Raw genomic sequence first — 18,286 nt, 5'->3', positions numbered from 1 at the left:
ACAAAGTGGGTTGCCGACAAACAGGCATCGAGATGGAGGGGACACTTAAATCCATAAGAAACAGAAAAACAAAAACAAGCTGCACTGAGCAAAGATTAAGCATCAGTTACACAGAACAGGGAGCCGGACCCCTGAGAGGCAGTAGCCACAAGATCCCATTTTTATTGGCAAAATAGCAAGAAGTCTGATGATGCAGAGTGCGTGAGAGGCAGAGTCTTCCCATGTGGCTGACAGACCGCTGCTTCTGTGTCAAATCACAGACACCAGACGCATTCCCTGAAACCCAGCAGGATTACCTTCTGATACATGCCCAAGACAAAGCCTTGCAGGTGTTGACCCCCCCAAAAAAACCCAACAAGCCCCAAGATATTCACGGTGACACTACATAGTGGAAAAGGTGCAGGAAAATGTCTGTGGCTGTGGCAATGACAAAGCACCTCATCAAAACGAAACAAAACATGAAGGTAGGGAAAGAGTTATTTTGGCTTGTGATTCTGAGAGTTTCAATTCACTGCACTGGGCCTACGGAGCTGTCATGGCAGCCAGACTGTGTGGGAAAGCTGCTCATCTCCCTGAGGTGCAGAAGCCAAGAGAGAGATTGGGACTGAAGATAAATTGTATCCTTTATGTGCTGTGACCTACTTTCTGAAAGTGGTCCCCACTTCCCAAACTACAAAGTCATCAATGCATTAACCCACTGATCACCGCTCAATAGCCCCACGAACTGGGGACCGTGCCTTTGACACATGAGTGTAGGCATAAATTTTTTGCAACCTACTTTTAATAAGGGTTCAGTCTCTCCTCTAGCCCACCACCCAGCAGAGGTAGTGAAGAGAAAAGTTATTAGGATATGGGGGAAGTGGACCTGTCCAGCAGTAGTTCTTTGGGGGCGAGCTCAATCTTCTTTGACAGCAGTGCAGTCCTGTAGCAAACACCAAATATGACTCAGCAGCTGCAGACCAGTTCTCTAGGCAGGCTGACACCAAGCACAAACCAGCAGCCATAGTTCAATTCTGAAGAAACCACCAGGCTTGCCAACTGGCCTGAGGTAAGGCTGCAGAAGCAGCTAGCTGTCTCAGGAAACTCATGAGCAATTCTTTGGAGAGTTTCTCTCAATGGCGGCTTTACCATGAGTGGAGCTCAACTATACTAAGGTGAACCAACACATGCCTGTCATTCCCAAAGCATAGTGAGATGGAACAAACCGAACCAATGTTCAGTGCTCATCTCCCACTGTGGGATCATATTTATACTTCATCATCACGGGTCCTTTCATGTGTTTGGTATATCAAAACATCCTTTTACCTGTGTCTGCTTCAGGAAGACATTCTTTCCCGCGTCTGCTCCAGCAAAGCATCCTTTTACCTGTGTGCTCCAGCAAAGCATCATTTGACATAACTGACTTTCCAAAGAAACTAGAAGTTTCCACTTCACTTGAGCCTTTGGGGAGACAACTTCATATCCAAACTACAGCATGTGTAAGTTGACATGCACACACATAGAGGGTACTATACGGTGATCACAGAGGACCTGCACGTAGGCACAGCCACAAATCAATTGATGCCTGAGTGGGACACTACCTCAGAAAATGATGGACAGTCCTGGCCACCCAAGCTGACATTGTGTGGAGCACTGATGGCTGCCTGTCTGAGTCTCTCTCTAACAGAATTGTGGGGGGGAAACATTGTGGCAAGACCAAGCTTCCGGGCAGTTTGCCACATGTAGGCTGTGGTTTCATAGTTTAACCCAGATATTCACGCTGATGTCTAATTGCCATTGGAATATTAAGAAATGAGACCATAAGAGACTCAGAAACCCTGCTCACAGGATCAGGTTATAGTGGGAATCCAGCTAGGAGAGACCAGCCACTCCTACTGGCTGCCTCTCACTCTCCTGGTCTTTCCACATTTCACAGGCAGTGGCCATGAGGCTCCTCAGCCTCCGGGACCATGGGCCAGATCAGCTTCTGTTTTCTATAAATCACAGCTTGTGGTTTTCTGCCACAGAGACAGAAAATGGACCGAGACACCACTGTAGATAAGAGGATTCCATTTTCTCTCCCTCTTTCTGCAGCCCTATGCAAGACCCTTTTATTGGGGCTGAACGACCACATGCTATTCTTGCAGAAGAACCAAGTTCCATTCTCATCTTGTACAAGGACCTGTAACTCCAGGGGGCCTGAAACCCTTTTCTGGTCTCAGAGGAGACCACATCCACGTGCACATGCACAAACATACACATGAGTAAAAATAAATCTAGAGGACAGAGAGATGGTGCAGTAGTCAAAAGCTCTTGGTGTTCTTTCTGAGTTTGGTTCCCAGCACCCACATTGGGCTCACAGCTGCCTCTAAGTCTAACTCCAGGGGATCTGATGCCTTCTTCTGGTGCCAGAGGCACTGTATTTACTTGCATGCTGCATATACACATAAACATAATTAAAAATAAAAAATCTTTTTTTAAAAGACCTAGTTCTTTTTTTCTGTCTACAGATAAATGCCACCATCTCCACCTCAAAGGAATACAGTAACTCCTCCATGCAAATAGAGCCAGTGTTCAGAAGTCAGGTATAGAGTTTATCCCATAGTCCCTAAGCTTGGCAGAGGAAGGGACAGATGGAAGTTGTGAGCAGCATTTAGCTTTCTAGATGAAGTAGAACCATTCCAGCCTGTCTTGAAGTAAGAGTCTGCTGTGTCCACTGAGTGTCTTCTGTTGATAACTGCTGTTCCTGATGCCCAGGTTAGACCCACCCATGGACTCATGTACTCGTCACGAGGCTGGCATTCATTGATGTTCATATTATAATTAGGGAAATGGAAGAGTTTGAAGGACATGGATGAAGCTTCTCAGCTTGTAGATGGAGGACCCAGGATTGGAGCCCAAGCCAGCCATCCCCAGAGGCTGAGATAGCTCCTTCTCTGCTCATGCAGAACCAGAAACAACATCGACAGAAGAAATAAAAACATGGGTGAGTGCCAGAGCAAAGCTGGAAGCCAATGTGTACGACATGGCAGCATCTCTCTATGGATCCCACAGGCCTGGGCTAAGAGCTCTATGGACCCCACAGGCCCAGGCTGAGAGCTCTATGGCATGTGCAGTGAAAGATGAGGCACTAGGATCATAGGTGATAGATGGATGGCTTTTGTACTTGCTGAGAATTGGGCCTTGCCCTTCCACAATTCCACAAGGGGCAGAATCATCAAACAAGGACCAAACCATTCCCCCACCCCGCCTTAAACTTCTTTATGCTGAGGGGACCTTGAGTGAGAAACTGGCAAAATTTCACTTGTATTTTTATGGAACACCACTCCAGTCCCAACAAAAAGCCCAAATAAAGCCACAGTAGAAAGGCACTCCAGTGATGCAGGCCCCAGTGGGCAAAGCCTAGTTTGGGCTGCAGAACACACTGGAGGTTCTTACAGATACAAGCACCTGGGCCCCAGCTCCAATAGGGCCAACTCTCTCATCTGAGAACTACCTAGCCAAACACAGGGAGACCTTAAACATGAGACTATTAGAAAATTAAATAGGATCTTTTTACCATTGGTGCTGGGAATGAACCCAGAGCCTTGGGCCTGCGACACACAGTTCCCTCCCAGCCCCCAGATGAACCTTATAACTCAAAAATACAGATCAAATAACTTCCTATAATAGCAGGTTTAGGGCCAGCAAAATAGCTCAGTAATTAAAGGAGCTTGCCACCAAAGCTACTGACCTAAGTTCGATCCAAGGGTCCCATGTGGTAGAAAAGGAGAATAGGCTCCCGAGTTGTTCACTGGCCTTTTGCCTTCAGGTTTAAAAGAACGAAATGGACTGTTAAGAATCAATTAAACCCAAATGAAAGAGCTGATTGAATGCAGCATAAAAACTACAAGTCCAACACGGATCCACGAAAATAAACTAGAATATGGAACAATGGAAAGATCTTGTGTTAGAACAAGGTTTCAGAAGCCAGAGGTAATATCTGCCTGTGCTGTCACTGATGGAGCTTGTGACTCCATGGGGAGGAGCCTTCACATGGCAGTCAACAGAAAAGGGCCTGCTCAAAAGACTTCTGGGAAATCAGATTCTCTATAAAAGTTTAATAAGGTCTGCTGGGCTTTCTGTGCCCATGGTGCCCCCATGGGGTGAACATTCCAAACACCTGGGACCTTTTTTCATAAAGTAGGGCAGGCACAGAGTGAGCCCATGCAAGAGGACAAGCGTCCCTGTGCCTGGGGATTTGCAACGGTGGCAGAGGGATGAAGCTGATTCTCAGTCGAAGGCTAAGTGAGAGATCCTGGGCAGAGGCTTTCGTGGGGAGGGAAGACAGATGAGAAACCAGGAAAGACCAAAGTAGACAAAGACCGGTGTGGAATGGGAGCCCAAGAGTGGGGCTCTAACATGTTAGCTTCCTCATATTCATTTATGGAATATTTTCTGTTTATAGATTTATTTTTACTTTATGTGTAGGAGGGTTTGCTTGCATGTATGTATGTGAACCGTGTGTATACCCAGTCCCTACAGAGGCAAGAAGAAGGTGTCAGATCCCATGGAACTGAAATTACAGATGGTTGTGAGCTGTCACTAGGAACCAAACCCAGGTCCTCTGCAAGAGCAGCACGTGCTCTTTAGCACAGAGCCACCTCTCCGGCCCTTTATTTTTAATTATATGTATATATGTATGTATGTATGTATGTATGTATGTGTGTGTGTGTGTATGTATGTATGTATGTGTGTGTGTGTATGTATGTGTGTATGTATGTATGTGTGTGTGTATGTATGTATGTATGTATGTGTGTGTATGTATGTATGTATGTATGTATGTACGTGTGTGTATGTATGTATGTATGTGTGTGTGTGTGTGTGTGTGTATGCATGTGTGTGTGTATGTATGTATGTACTCAGCTGCTCTCAGAGGTCAGAAGAGGATGTCGGATACACTTGCAGCTAGAGTTACAAGCAATTGTGAACCACCTGATGTGGGTGCTGAGAACTGAACTCAGATTCTCTGGAAGATTAGCTCTTAACTGTTGAGCTGTCTCTCCAGCCCCTATTTTTATTGAATTTTTAGAAAAAGAACAGTGTTGACTTCTATTCACCAGTATTTACAATGAAGGAAACAATACACATTTGGGAAACACCCTAATACCACAAAGTTGTTATTCTGGCTTCCACTGGGCCATAACCCAGATACTGAAAGGTTGAGCCTATGCATAAGAAAAGAGCTGAGGTTAAAAAAAATAAAGCACATGGGTCAACAATTTGTATTAGTGAATATTGTTCACAGATTTATGCCAGTAGGTCCTAACTCGCCAACCTCCCTTGTCACATGATCACATTTCTATATGCCATCTTGACTATACCATGAGTTGTGACCTTTGTGTCTTGACATTATGTGAAGGAATGGCTCCCAGTAGTAGCCCCTTCAAGTCTTGTTTAGCTAATTCAAACAAACCAGGAGAAAATCTCTCTCTCTCTCTCTCTCTCTCTCTCTCTCTCTCTCTCTCTCTCTCTCTCTCTCTCAACTATAAAATCCAAATCCAAAGCTCAGGGGCTGGGGCTGGAGCTAGGGTTGGGCCCTGATCGGTAAAGCACTTAGGAGGTCCGTAGGCAGGTTGACCAGAAGGACCTCCCCAGTTACATAGCAAATCCAGGTCAGCCTGGGTTACATGAGTCCCTGTCTCAACAAAAAGAAAAAAGAAATCCCAAGTACCAAAGCACTTTGAGGAGGTAAGACAGCTCGCAAAACCCAGGGGCAGCAGGGAGGAAGGCGGGAGCTTCTGCTCCGAGTGGAGCCCAAAAGAAGCCTGTGGAGTGGTCAGTCATCTGTGGCCAGAATAAGAGACATGGCAGAGAGGTAACTGATCCAAGAAAAGCAAGACGTTCTGCCAGCCTGGTCATCTGGTCCTGGACAGTATTCTAACCACCGACCATAAAGCAGGTAGGCATGGGGTCCCCACACACCCAAAGGCAGGAGAGTCCATCATGTTTCTAGGCAGGCCTGAGTCACCCAGAGCAGCTCAGCTACCCCAAGCTAACAATTGGGAGTGCTGGGAAAAAGGTGTCTCAGATAGGGGTCAGAGGCCAACATTCCCCAGGCCTGGGAGAGAGTCTGCAGGTGTCCATTCTTTGCAGGCCAGTCCAGGGACTCCTGTAATGCCCTACGGTGATGTCTGAATGTGGCTTGACCCTACAGAATCAGGCTGCAGTTCAGCATCACAGATGGGACCTGTAAGAGGTGGTGAGATTCTGCCCTGGTGATGGGGGTTGTTCCCTGGGTGGACTGGAAGGTGACAGAGCTGAGTCCCACCGCACAAGCAAGGCAGCCTGGGAAGGGAGGAGGAAGGTGGTGTGAGCAGAAACCCCCAAGTTTGCTGCTTCTAACAGTAATGCTCCCAAAAAAGAGACAAAGGAGTGGCACCGCACAGAGCTTGTGCAGGGGAGATAATGCTGACCTGGAACAAAGAAATAAGACGAGCCAGCAAATTAAACAGGTAGATAAACAAAAATAAAAAGATATGGAACCTTATTAATAGCCGAGGCAATTCTAATTAGAACAAAAATAAGATAACAAGTTTTCACCTAAGATACTGCCAAGAATTCCAGAGCCCCAGCGTGGCCTGCCAGCAACGACGCCTCATGCCATAAGGGGCCATTACTACTGTGAGAGCTAATCTGGATGCAATCTCTTAGCATATATTAAAATAAGATAGATCATACCATTTGACATAGGGATCTAAGTTTGGTAAGTTATTTTATAAACTTAAAAACAAACAACAACAAAAAAACCACAAAAACAGGCTGGTCCTTAAGATCTGTGTGTAAACTGGGACGTGGTGGTGCATGCCTTTGATCCCAGCACTTGGGAAGCAAGGTCGGGTGGATCTCTGGGAGTTGGAGGACAGCCTGGTCTACAAAGTGAGTTCTAAGACAGCCAGGTCTACACAGAGAAACTGTCTCAAAACAAAAAGATCTGTGTGGATGTGTGATGAGGTCTTGTGGCCATGGGAATGCCTTAGAAATGGCATAGCTAGAACTTATGTGTGTGGAGAGGCTGGGGAGGAAAGAAGGGGGTGCATGTGGAGAGGTCTTGGGGTGACATCCTGCAAGCTCACAAATCAGAGAACCCCACAGATCTGTCCACTGTGCTCCCCACTGTTTTCAAGGTCAGATGGAGGAGCTACAGGATGTAAAAGGACAGTTCTCAATGTACCTGCCACACCTACGACACCTGTCTGAGCTTGGTTCTGGATAATTCTGGGAGATGGTGCTGTGGTCTGCATATAAAGTGTCCTCAAGAGGCTCGTGTGTTTGAACACTCAGTACCCATGTACTAGTGCTATTTGGAAATAAAACATTGTGGACTTTCTGGAAGGCAAAGTGAGTCACTAGGGGTGAAGTTTGTGGTTTTGTAGCCCTGCCCCACTTCCTGGCTGACTTCTGACCGCAGGTGCAATGTGACTGGGCATCTCTACTTTACCTCCATGAAGTCCCATCATCATGTATCCCCTCATGCTGAGCCAAGAGAACCCCTCCCTGTCAGGCATTTGATCTCAGCAACAAGATCAAACATGTGACTAACATAGACAGAGTGCTCTCTGTGTGTGTGTGTGAAATCAAACTACAGCAGAGACTTTAGAGCACACACATGTTGAGCAGGCTTCCATGGCTACAGGAAAATAGCGGGCAGGAGGGAACCAAACCTACCGTCTTTCATAACTTCAGGAGGAGAAGTTTTCTAAGCACATTTTGCTTTTGCATTGGTAATTTGTGAAATTTTACAAAAAGAATTTTGTACAACCAAAGCCCAAGAGGAGGATTTATTTAAAAGAATAGTTAACTATACACACACACACACAAATACAGGATAAAAACTCTTCTTGGACATTTTTCTTAGAAACAAATATTAAGATGAGCTGGTCAAAAACCTTCATAAATACAAAATCCAATTTATAATTCACCTTTTATGAAGTATTGAAGACAGGAACCACTTTAACTTGATCAGAGACATCCATGAAAAAACCTGACAGGAAATTCCCATTAATGATAATTTTTTTTTTTTTAAAAAAAAGGAAGACATTTAAAATTCCCACTGAGGCCAAAAGGCTATTATTACCAAACTGTTCCTTTCTTAGCCTTCTGTGGAGACAGGTCTCATTATGTAGCTCTAGCTGACCTGGAACTTGCGCTGCAGACCAGCTTGGCCTAGAATGAACAGAGATCCACCTGCCTCTGCCTCACAAGTGCTGGGATTAGAGGCACGTGCCACTATTGGCCAGCCTCTTACTCAGCATTTTAAATGTGGCTGACTCTCTCTCCCTGTTTCCTTTTATAAACCCTTGTGCCTTTTGTTTGATTTGTCCAATTTTCTTCGATTTACTCATTTTCAATCTATTTTGAACTCTTCCTATTTCCTTTCAATGCACCTGGGAATCCTGGGCTGGTGAGACAGTGCTTCAGGTAAAAGCATTCTGCCAAGCCTACAGGCCTGGATTCAAGCCTCAGGTCTGCACAGGGTCAAAGGAAGGAGCTGTCTCTGCAAGTCGTCCTCTGACCTCCATAGAGAGGCTGGGACACATGCATGTCCACACAGATACAATAAAATGTCATAATAAAACCATCTCAGGAACAGCTACTGCTGCCCCAAACTGTAAGGTTCCACATCAGGATGTCCCGCTTCAAAGAACAACTTCATACATACACTCATCCTCCCTGGCTCTAGACATGGCTGGGTCTGCTTCTGGAGCCGTTTGTTCCCTTCCTGGCTCCCGTTTTCGTTAGTCTGGGGCTAGGAGATGTTTAGTCCCATCTGTTGTTGGTTCAAATCTGTAATCTTGCATCCCAGTAGCCGTTTTCCATCTGAGCTCTGTAACTGGCTCTTCCTATAAACATATACATGATTTCAGGGGTACAGCATCATCCCATTTCCATGAGGGTATAAAATTTCTGAGAAAGTCTTGTGCTGCAAGATCAAGCCAGTCATCACTGCAGCATGGATGGGGAGGGGGCTCATGAGGCTCCACCCCCAGCTAAGTTGCTGTTGGTGATTGAGGGTTGCTAGAGAGAACAGACATTTTTCTGCAGTAGGTTGTCCATACTCAGGTGGATGATCCCACAGTCATGCATTTGCAGGCTTCATGACAGATTAAAAAAAAAAACAGAGATAGGAAGTGGGAAGAGGAAGTGTTAAGGGGGGAATCTATGGAAGAGTGATATATATATGTATTTTATGGCCATTGGAAAATATATATATATTTCAAATAATAAACCCCAGGTAGTATGATAGTATGAATAATCTGAATAATCTGATGGTTAGTGTTAACGGTCAATTTCACCAAATCTAGAGCCACCTGGGAACCTAGACTGCATTCATGCTTCTGATTTTGGGTGTGACAAGACCAACTGTAAGTGCCGGGTACCCTGGTTTCCTGGCCATGATGAACTGGAAACGTAGACTGTGAGAAAGAAACCTTTTCTACTGTAAGCTCTTTTCCTCAGGAGAAAAGAAACATAGCCGCAGAGTGCCGACACTGAGAGACACCAGTCATCAAGTGTGTTGTAAGAACACGGGGGTAGTGAATGGCATGTAGCATGGGATTATTTCGGTCTCGTGGATTACGGTAACGTAGGGGTAGGTAACCTGGACCTGGTACCTCACGACAACCCAGTGCCCACAAAGCATGTGTGGCCACTGGACCCTCCCCACTGGCACTGGGACTTCTGGAGTCAAGGTGGGGTTCTCGCTCACGGTAGCCCCTGTTCCCAGGTTCCGGTGTGGTCCTTCACTGTGGTTAAAGTTTGTTTGTGGAACCAGTCCCTCAGATGCTTCCTGCCGGTCCTGGAGGGCTGCCCGTAGGTGGCTGCCTACCTCTGTCCACTGCCTCTGCCCCCCACTCCCCCTCCCCCTCCCTCTCCCCCTCCCTCTCCCCCTCCCCCTCCCAGAGTAAGCTCTTTGGTCTTGGTTGTTTCCTCTACCAGTGTGATGTTCCACAGCAGCTTCCGCTAACTCTCTGGGCTCGCTCCTCTTGGGGCTCACATAAGCAATGAGTCTGGCAGGTTGGCCTGGTTCTTTAGGCTTATCTGCTTCCACTGGGTCTTTCTGTTCCACACTGGGATCGCTTTGTGCTCTGGGTTGCTCATCTGAGTCTGGAGAGAAACAGACAGTGAGAGCAGGTCTTGCTCGGGTTCTCCAGGCAACCCATGACTGGAACATTATAGCCCCATTTTACTGGTAGATAAACTGAGTCTGAAACTCAATAGGGAGACTGAGTCTGATATGGTGTATCTTCCCTATGTGCATCAGAAGGAGGAGGCCACATACACACACACAAAAACATATACACATACTACATTAAGAGGCTGTGTCACTCAGTGGGGGGTGGCAGATCAGCAGCAGTATGGAGAAGGCTCTAGATTTATTTCATGCCTGTTTGCAGAGAGAATCTCTTATACTGAATGGAAGCATCACCTGTCATTAAAAATGCTATTGGCCTATTATCTTATGCAGGAAATAGGGAAGTAGAAGTTCCAGTACAGAGAGAGGAATTCTGGAAAGATAGTCAGGCATGAAAAGATCCTCCCCAGACACAGAAGATGGTGGTCATATGAAATTGAGGACCAGATAACCAGCCATGTGGCAGAACATAGAATAAATGGGTTATTAAGACATGAGCTTGTCAGAGAACAGAGCCAAAGCTATTGGCCTCAGCATTTATTCACAATATAAGTCTCAAGAATTATTATTTTGGGGAACTTATGTTCAGGTGGGAAAGCTCACAGTTACAACTGTAGGCATCTTTCCTTTTTCTAGAAACTTCTGCTTGTTACAAGGACTAAGTCACTATAGGTGTCTAGACTGGTGCTAGGCCAGGAAAGTCTTCTTGTCTATCCACTGGGATGCTTGGACGGAGCCACACACTGTGGTAAGAGGTTGTGAACAGGCACAGGCCTAGAAGTTAGAAGACAGCTGGGTGACTGCTAATGCCCCTGGGAGAGGCTGAAAAACTCCCAGGGAAGGCTGAGAGCTCCCCAGGATGCAAAGAGCTAGGAATGACAGTAGGGTAGCTGTGGTAGTTTGAATGAAAATGGCTCTCATATCTCATAGGCATTATTTGAAAGGATTAGGACACATGGCCTTGTTGACACTAGGAACAGGCCTTGAGGTTTCAGAACCTCAAGCCAGGCCCAGTGGCTCACTCTCTTCCTGCTGCCTGCCGATCCAGATGTAGAACTCTCAGCTCCTTCTCCAGCACCATGTCTGCCTGCACTGTTGTCATACTTTCCTGCCTTGTTGATAATGGATAATAACCTTAACCTGTAAGCCAGCACCAATTAAATGTTCTCTTCTAGAAGTGTTGCTATGGTCATGGTGTCTCTTCACAGCAGTTCAAAGAGTCGCTCATCAGGGAAGGGGTGGTTCTTAAAGTAGCAGCCCTAAGCTAAGCCAGTTTTGCTATCCTGAGGTCAGTCAGAGGGGCCCACTGAAGATGCTGACAAAGGAGCAACATCCTCAGGTGGTGGGCTGCAGAAAGGAGGCCAGAGGGAAGCAGGCATACAGGAGGCAGGGCAGTAGCACAAGACAGCAAGTTCAAGAAAGGTACTGGGCACAGAGAAAGCAGACACCCCTATCACCACCACAGGCAGCTCCAAGTAACCTGTTGGCACTCTGGGGGAGGGAGGATTGGGGATCCCTGCCCCTAGGGTCGAGCTAAGGTGAGAACATTCACTCAATATTGGTTTTGTAACTGAGGTCTATGGACATGGACATCCAATAGTTCTGCAACCTGGAGCTCCGTGAAGTCTATTTCCTGGGCAGAATGTATGTGAAAGGAGGAATGCTCCACCCTGCTTGTGATCCATCATCCCCGTGGCTGGTGGAAGTCAGCAGGGAGAATGGAGATACAAGGGGAGCCTCTTTGAGGAGCCAAATGTTCATGTTGCCAACCTTTAGGGAAGCCAGAGCAAAGGCCCTTTCCAGACCAAGCAGGGAGGGAATACTTAGGTGGGCATGAAGAGGGTCCAGGGCCTGAGAGCAGTGCCCACCTAGTGGAAAGTGTTATAGAGTCCTGAGCAGCAATGCTAGCTGACAGACAGAGCCACTGGGACCAGGTATGAAAAGGCTACTTCTGAGAAAACTGGGGCAGGGGGTGTCAGTGCAGGGTTGGGGAGGGGTATGAAAGAAGAGCAGACACAGTGAGAGCAGGGCTGGGCTGGGCTTTCCACTAGGCTAGCCCAGCTATGCTAGAGGCAGCAGGATATGCTCAGAAGAAGCTGACCATCACCGCAGAATTCATATGCAGGTGTTTCTGTGAACAATCATTAAAGACAACTAAAGAACAGGCCTCTCATGTGTGAAGTTTTAAAAAAAAACTTTGTGGTTTAAAAAATAAAAATGGAAAAGTCAGGCTGGAGAGATGGCTCAGTAGTTAAGCACTGACTGTTTCTTCCAGAGGTCCTGAGTTCAATTCCCAGTGATCACATGGTGGCTCACAACCATCTGTAATGGGATCTGATGCCCTCTTCTGTCTGAAGAGAGTGACAATGTACTCATATAAATAAAATAAATAAATCTTTAAAAAAAAAAGGGGGAGGGAGAAGCTCAAACCTAGGTGAATGGTCTAAGATTTGTCTGCAGACCATCCACAGGGGATGGTAGGACGTGGACATGAGGCTCTGGGATGGCCTTGTGCTTTGTGGCATACTAACAAGTCCTGCTGGCAGTTTCTCTGACCCCACTTTCAGTCAGGATCGGGGCAACAGGAAGAAGACACAGAACAAACACATTGAGAGCTTCAAGGAGTGTCTGGGGTGAAAAGCTTTTTGATCCAGTGCCTCTTGCACCACCTCTCCAAACCCAGTCTCAGCTCACTGTGGACACAGAGCTGCTTCTACAGCACCACAAAGAGCAGAGGTCTAGGGGTTCACTGCCCTGTGGGACACAATAGCCAGATGCCAGAGTTGGGGTGAAGACACCAGGCATGGAGCACTCCTGATTTCATGAGCCTGTGTGAACCACCTACCTCCTTTATTGACTTAGTGTAACCCCTGGACCTGGAGTAGGGAGACTAACAAAGGACAGCTGAGATGATGAATTCCAGAAACTCAGAAGACACTTCAAACTCACTATGAAGGAGATATGCAACCAAATAGAACACATGGGAAAGGGCTGGAGAGAGGGCTTAGCAGTTAGTGAAGAGCACACGTTGCTCTTCCAGGGCATCCAAGTTTGACTCCCAGAACCCACATCAAGTGGCTCACAAACACCTGCAACTCTAGCCCCAGGGGGCCTGTCCTCCAAGGGAACCTCCATACAGCACACACTCACACAGACACATACATACAACTAAAAAAATAAAAATTCTTAAAAGAAACCACAGGCAATTCAATTCACAAGAGAAAAACAAAGGGTCCCTTTGCATCTGAGATTCTAACTATGAACAGAAGATAAACTCAGACTGGAGAAACAGCTGGCCAGCTGACAAAGAACAAAAAGATGAAGGATCTTTAAGGTAGACATGACCTTAAAGAGCATCTGAAGATGCTCTCTGAACAAAAAGTGAACAGCTCAGGAGAATTCAGTGGAAATTGTCAAGTGTTAAGTTTCTCTAGAAAAACTTCCAGGTAGAGGTACTTGGTCTGCCAAAGCAGAGGCCATTATATTGATAAAGACTCAGACTGCTTGATCTGCGACACTGGCCTGTCATAACTGGTACTCAGGAGGCTGAGGCAGAAGGATCCAAAGTCCAATGCCTACTCTGCCTGAACTACAAAGTTAAGTACAAGTTCACCCTGGGTAACTCAACAGGAATGGATCTAAAATAAATAAAAATGGGCTGAGAGCATAGCTCAGTAGTAGAGTACTTGTCTAGTATGTGCAAGGCTTAGGCTTCCATCCCTAGTACTGTGACACATTCTTTCTCTGTCTCCCTCCCCTCCCTCTCTCTTACACACACAAACTACATAGATGTGTGCACACCTTTAATCCCTGCTGTACATAGTGACCTCCATAACAGCCAGTGCTCCTTAGTGGACCCTCCCTGCTCCACCACTCAAACAACAACAACAACAAAAAAAAATTCTCTATGTAGACAAAAGACCAAAAGGCTGACTAAAGGAAAAGAATAGAAATCCCAGAACCAGACATCTATCTGAGGAGATTTTTGTCCCCAGTAGACATGACCTTAAAAAGCATCTGAAGATACTCTCTGAAAAGCCACAACCTCAAAGTACTCCAAAGATTGCATCTGAGGCTCCCCACTTGATAACCCAACCATTTAAATTCATGGGAACCCACAGGGCACAAACCTTGCCCACAAGCTCAGCACGAGCAACAATTGAAGATCAACACATGTGACAAAGCATGAGACCAGAAGGAAGCAAGTCAACCAAACAGGAAATGATGTCACAGATGAAAACTCCCCAATCTATAATTGATACCTTCAGGAGAATAAATTATACCCATGAATCAGTTGCAGGATACTCTCACAAAGAATATCCAGAAAAAAATTTTTTTGAAATTAAAATCAGGAAAGCAGAAATTAAAATCTCCATGGAAATCTTGGGAGACAACACTGAAGAAATGTCCCCAGAAAGAAAAAAAACCCAAAATAATGAATGAGAGAGGATAAAGTATAAGAAAATCAAAGGCAAGTGTCTGTTGGGGAAGGAGGACTAAAAGTTTCAAAGCAACACTAGAACCTGGAAGATAAGAGAAAACACCTCAAACATTTCACCGGAAGTGGATTTCCAACCTAAGATCAATACCCAGCTAAACTAGCCTGGGATTCAAGAACAATAGAGTAAGAGCACTCTCTCTCAGAGATACGAGTTGTGAAATAGCCTACTCACATTTCCTTGAGTCTATGTTTAAGTTCAACTTTCAGTCATTCTTGTGCCTTTGTCTCCCAAGTGCTGAGTTTACAGGCATATGCTATCAAAACTTGCTAAATAAATTCCTTTTATACTATTTTTTATCAAAAGGTTGAACAGAAAAAGCACAAAAATAAAGTAAAATATAAGAAAGTAAAAATTATACGGGAACAGAATAGAATGGGTTAATATCCAAAAGGGAAAAGCAAGGGGGTCTCCCAGATGGTGAAGGATACCCCAGGGTGCAGCTGGAAAGCAGGCACAGCTTGGCTCATCTAGTTTGGAGCCAGCCTTGAAGAGGTGAGATCGGGGAGATGCAGAACTTGATTGTGTTTTATGGAAACAAGTAGGAAAAGTTTTGAGAGTGGACTACAGACAAACAAGCTTGTAATAACCCAGATAAGCTCTACAAGAGGGGAAGAGGACTCTCCTATACCTCAGGGCTCCATACAGCCAGGGTGGGGCCTGCATGGGTGGGCAGGATGATGGTGTAGATGTGATGTGGAGTTATATATAAGTCTCCTAGGGAGTAGACAGCAAAAGTCTAAGACAGAGTTACTTAATGAACAAGGCTGCAGGCCTGAGGCTGTAGCTCAGGGGCTATCTTGGCATACGGAGACCCTAGATGTAACCTCTAGTACCAAAGAAAGGAGAGGGCCAGACATGGTAATACATAGCTGTAATTCCAGCACTGGGGAGACAGAGGCAGGAAGACCACCCTAAATTCAAACTCCAGATTAGCTTTGGCTAGAGTGAGGCCTTGTCTCCAAAATGAGAGCAGATCCCAAAACACTTCACACAGCACAGGTGTGAGAGCTCAGCAGGTGCTGGTGCATGGAGCTATGCCCAGTCAGAGGGCCCGACAGATGAAGGTACTTTATGCCAAACCTGGTAACATGTGTGATTCTGGGTCCCCCACATGGTGGAAGGAGAGAATCAGCTGCCTCAAGTTGTCCTCTGACTTCCATATGTGCTTTGTGAAACATGTGCAAAACCCCTCCCCCATTTTTAAAGAACCACTCACACAGATGTGTTTGGTTCTAGGACATGAGAAACTGAAGGGGGTGGTGCTGTGATCCCCAGTAAGCTCTATATGGATATCAAGGCTGTACAATACCCAAAGTCGAGTGAAACCTGGGAAAATGGTTCAAAGCAGTGACGGACATGGACAATACCTTCATCGGACGTCTCAGAGAAAAGGTGACTCGGAAGTAGGCCTTCTGCCATGAGGTCTCCGTCAGATTCTGCATGAAGGATAGGAGAGACAGTCATGGAGCTGAAACCACACATAGCCCTGGGTGGGCACTGCCTCCAGGGCAGAGCTGCCAGCCCCAAGCTCCGCACACTGGGGACAGCATGGAGATCCAGTGGTCTTGGATCCCCAAACCATCTCCAAGGGCACTTACTGTAGTAAAGTGAAAGCATTAGCTATGTGAATGGACATCAGCTGGAAAGGAAGAAGGGAAAAGAGGACTGAGACAAGCCGGGAGCAGAGTTCCGCACCCAGATTCTATCCTCATCTGATGGAGGGTCAACCCTTCCCTGGCCCATGACGTACACCTGGCTTCCTGATTCGCTCCTGAGCTGACACTGGAGTCTGAAACGATGTTTCTTGGCTGGTATTGCCTGGAAGTCTTGGAGATTCTTCTAGAAAAGGAGGGGTTAGCTGGAGGTTTCAGAGGCTGAAGTCAAGGTTATCTCTGTCCTCAGAAGTCGCAGGCCTCCTACCTGAAGAATAACTGCTCTTATAGGGTTTTCGGGAGTGGGCAAGGACTAGTGGGCGGGGCTAAGCGTGATTCTGCAAGTTCATTGGGCCCCTCTTCAGTCTGTCAAATAGCCATCCCAGATGAAGTTATGTATAAAGGTAAATGCTGAGTGGGTTAATCAAATCACCCTCAGAAAATATTAAGCTTAAGTAAGTGAAAAGAAGAAAAGGGAATACTGGGGTGACAGGGTAGACCCAATCAGCTATGAGGGGCTCAGGGTGGGATGTGTAGGCTAAAAGGAGAAGGATTTGCTAAGTGTGCCAGGCTACAGGGAGGAAGAGAGAGAAATGGGAGAGAGAAGAAGGATCCTGGCTTATGTCAGGATCTGGAAGAAACTGGATCCAGGATAGAGGACTGGTGCCAGGCTGAGTGGGTCTCAGAGACTGTTCTCAGGGTCTTGCCCTATTCTCAGGGTCTTGGGGACTATGGGACAGTGCTGGATAGTAACAATGGAGTTGACAGATGAGACATTTGGAAGCCAGCCTCCTGGCTGCACTCTAGGGCTTAGTTTACTTGGGGGAGCTGCCGAGCCTCAGAAGACCTGGAGTTTTGGAAGGCCAGGAGGTGGTGGTTAGTGGGCTGAAGCCTGCAGAAGAGGGAAGCACAGGCTGAGTGGCCAAGGCTGGGGATGGGACAGGCTGCCCTTCCACAAGAAGAAGAGTGGTCTACAGGGTGGGAGCACAGAGTATCAGACAACAGAGGGACCAGAAAGATAGCTTAGTGGGTATGAAGGCATTTGCTGCCAACCGTATGTCCTGAGTTCAACCTCGGGTGCCACACAGTGAAAGGAGAAAACCGACTCCCAGAGTATCATCCTCTGACCTCCCTCTGCACGGTGGTGCTCAAACACCCATCTGATCAAACACATACATGTGGTAGATAAATGATATTTTTAAAAAGCCTCTAGAACTGGGACGGGGTTAGAGACCCATTGAGATTCGTCATGCAACCCGTGGAAAGGGTGAGTGATAGGGCTGCCTATCCGTGTAGGAGCCCCAGGATTAGTCCTCAGCACCACCAGAACTGGAAGAGATCAAAAGCAAAGGCACTGGAGTGGAGGAACAGAGTGGAGGGAGAAAGAAGAGAGCTCAAGTGTTCGTCAAACATGCTTCTCAAATCAATGCGGAGGGGATGCGATTCAGTTAGCTTTTTCACTTCATTTTTATGGTGCTGGGGACCAGAAGTCTCTCAGAAGACCTGTGAGCTATGGTTCTCGACCTTTAAAACATTTGAACGTGTTGAAATGGGGTCTGGCAGTACAAATCCTGTCTTGGCCTCAATAGCCAGGGTCACGCACATGTATCACCATGCCAACCTCCAGCTAGACTTTATTCTGTTGTTTTGTTGTTGACTTAAAAAAAAAAAAACAACTTCTTTTTTTTCCAATATTAAATGTGCCTGTTTCAGGCACACCATTCAGTGGATTTGGTAAACACAAGTAGGTAACCTCCAACCTTGAGACAGGATCTCCTTCACTTCTTCAGGCAGCTTCTCTGGCTCTTTGCAGCCCTTCCAGCCTTGAAGCTCGGCTCAGGCCATGGCTCAGCTGCTGCTTATCACCATGAGGACTTTGAAAAGTGGGTTCTGTACCTCTGATTGCTTTAAACTGGGCTACTTCTTTGCATCCCTCAGCCTGGTTCCCAGGGTCCCAATTGGCCCAGGATGGCCTTGAA

General features: G+C 46.4%; 1 protein-coding gene across 1 annotated transcript; it reads right to left on the bottom strand.

Moving 5' to 3' along the window:
* Positions 1-9,526: 9,526 nt before the first annotated feature.
* On the bottom strand, positions 9,527-16,074 carry Prr20g (proline rich 20G). Its single transcript, XM_031384044.1, has 2 exons — positions 16,023-16,074; positions 9,527-10,125 (listed from the first exon to the last, which is right to left on the bottom strand). Exons 1-2 carry the CDS (start codon positions 16,072-16,074, stop codon positions 9,527-9,529), a joined length of 651 nt encoding a protein of 216 aa, XP_031239904.1.
* Between the last annotated feature and the right edge of the window lie 2,212 nt (positions 16,075-18,286).

This window comes from Mastomys coucha, unplaced genomic scaffold (assembly GCF_008632895.1).
Source record: "Mastomys coucha isolate ucsf_1 unplaced genomic scaffold, UCSF_Mcou_1 pScaffold20, whole genome shotgun sequence".
In the NCBI taxonomy this organism is placed as follows: domain Eukaryota; kingdom Metazoa; phylum Chordata; class Mammalia; order Rodentia; family Muridae; genus Mastomys; species Mastomys coucha.
Note: the sequence above shows the minus strand (reverse complement) of the source record. Positions and strands in the feature narration are given on the sequence as shown.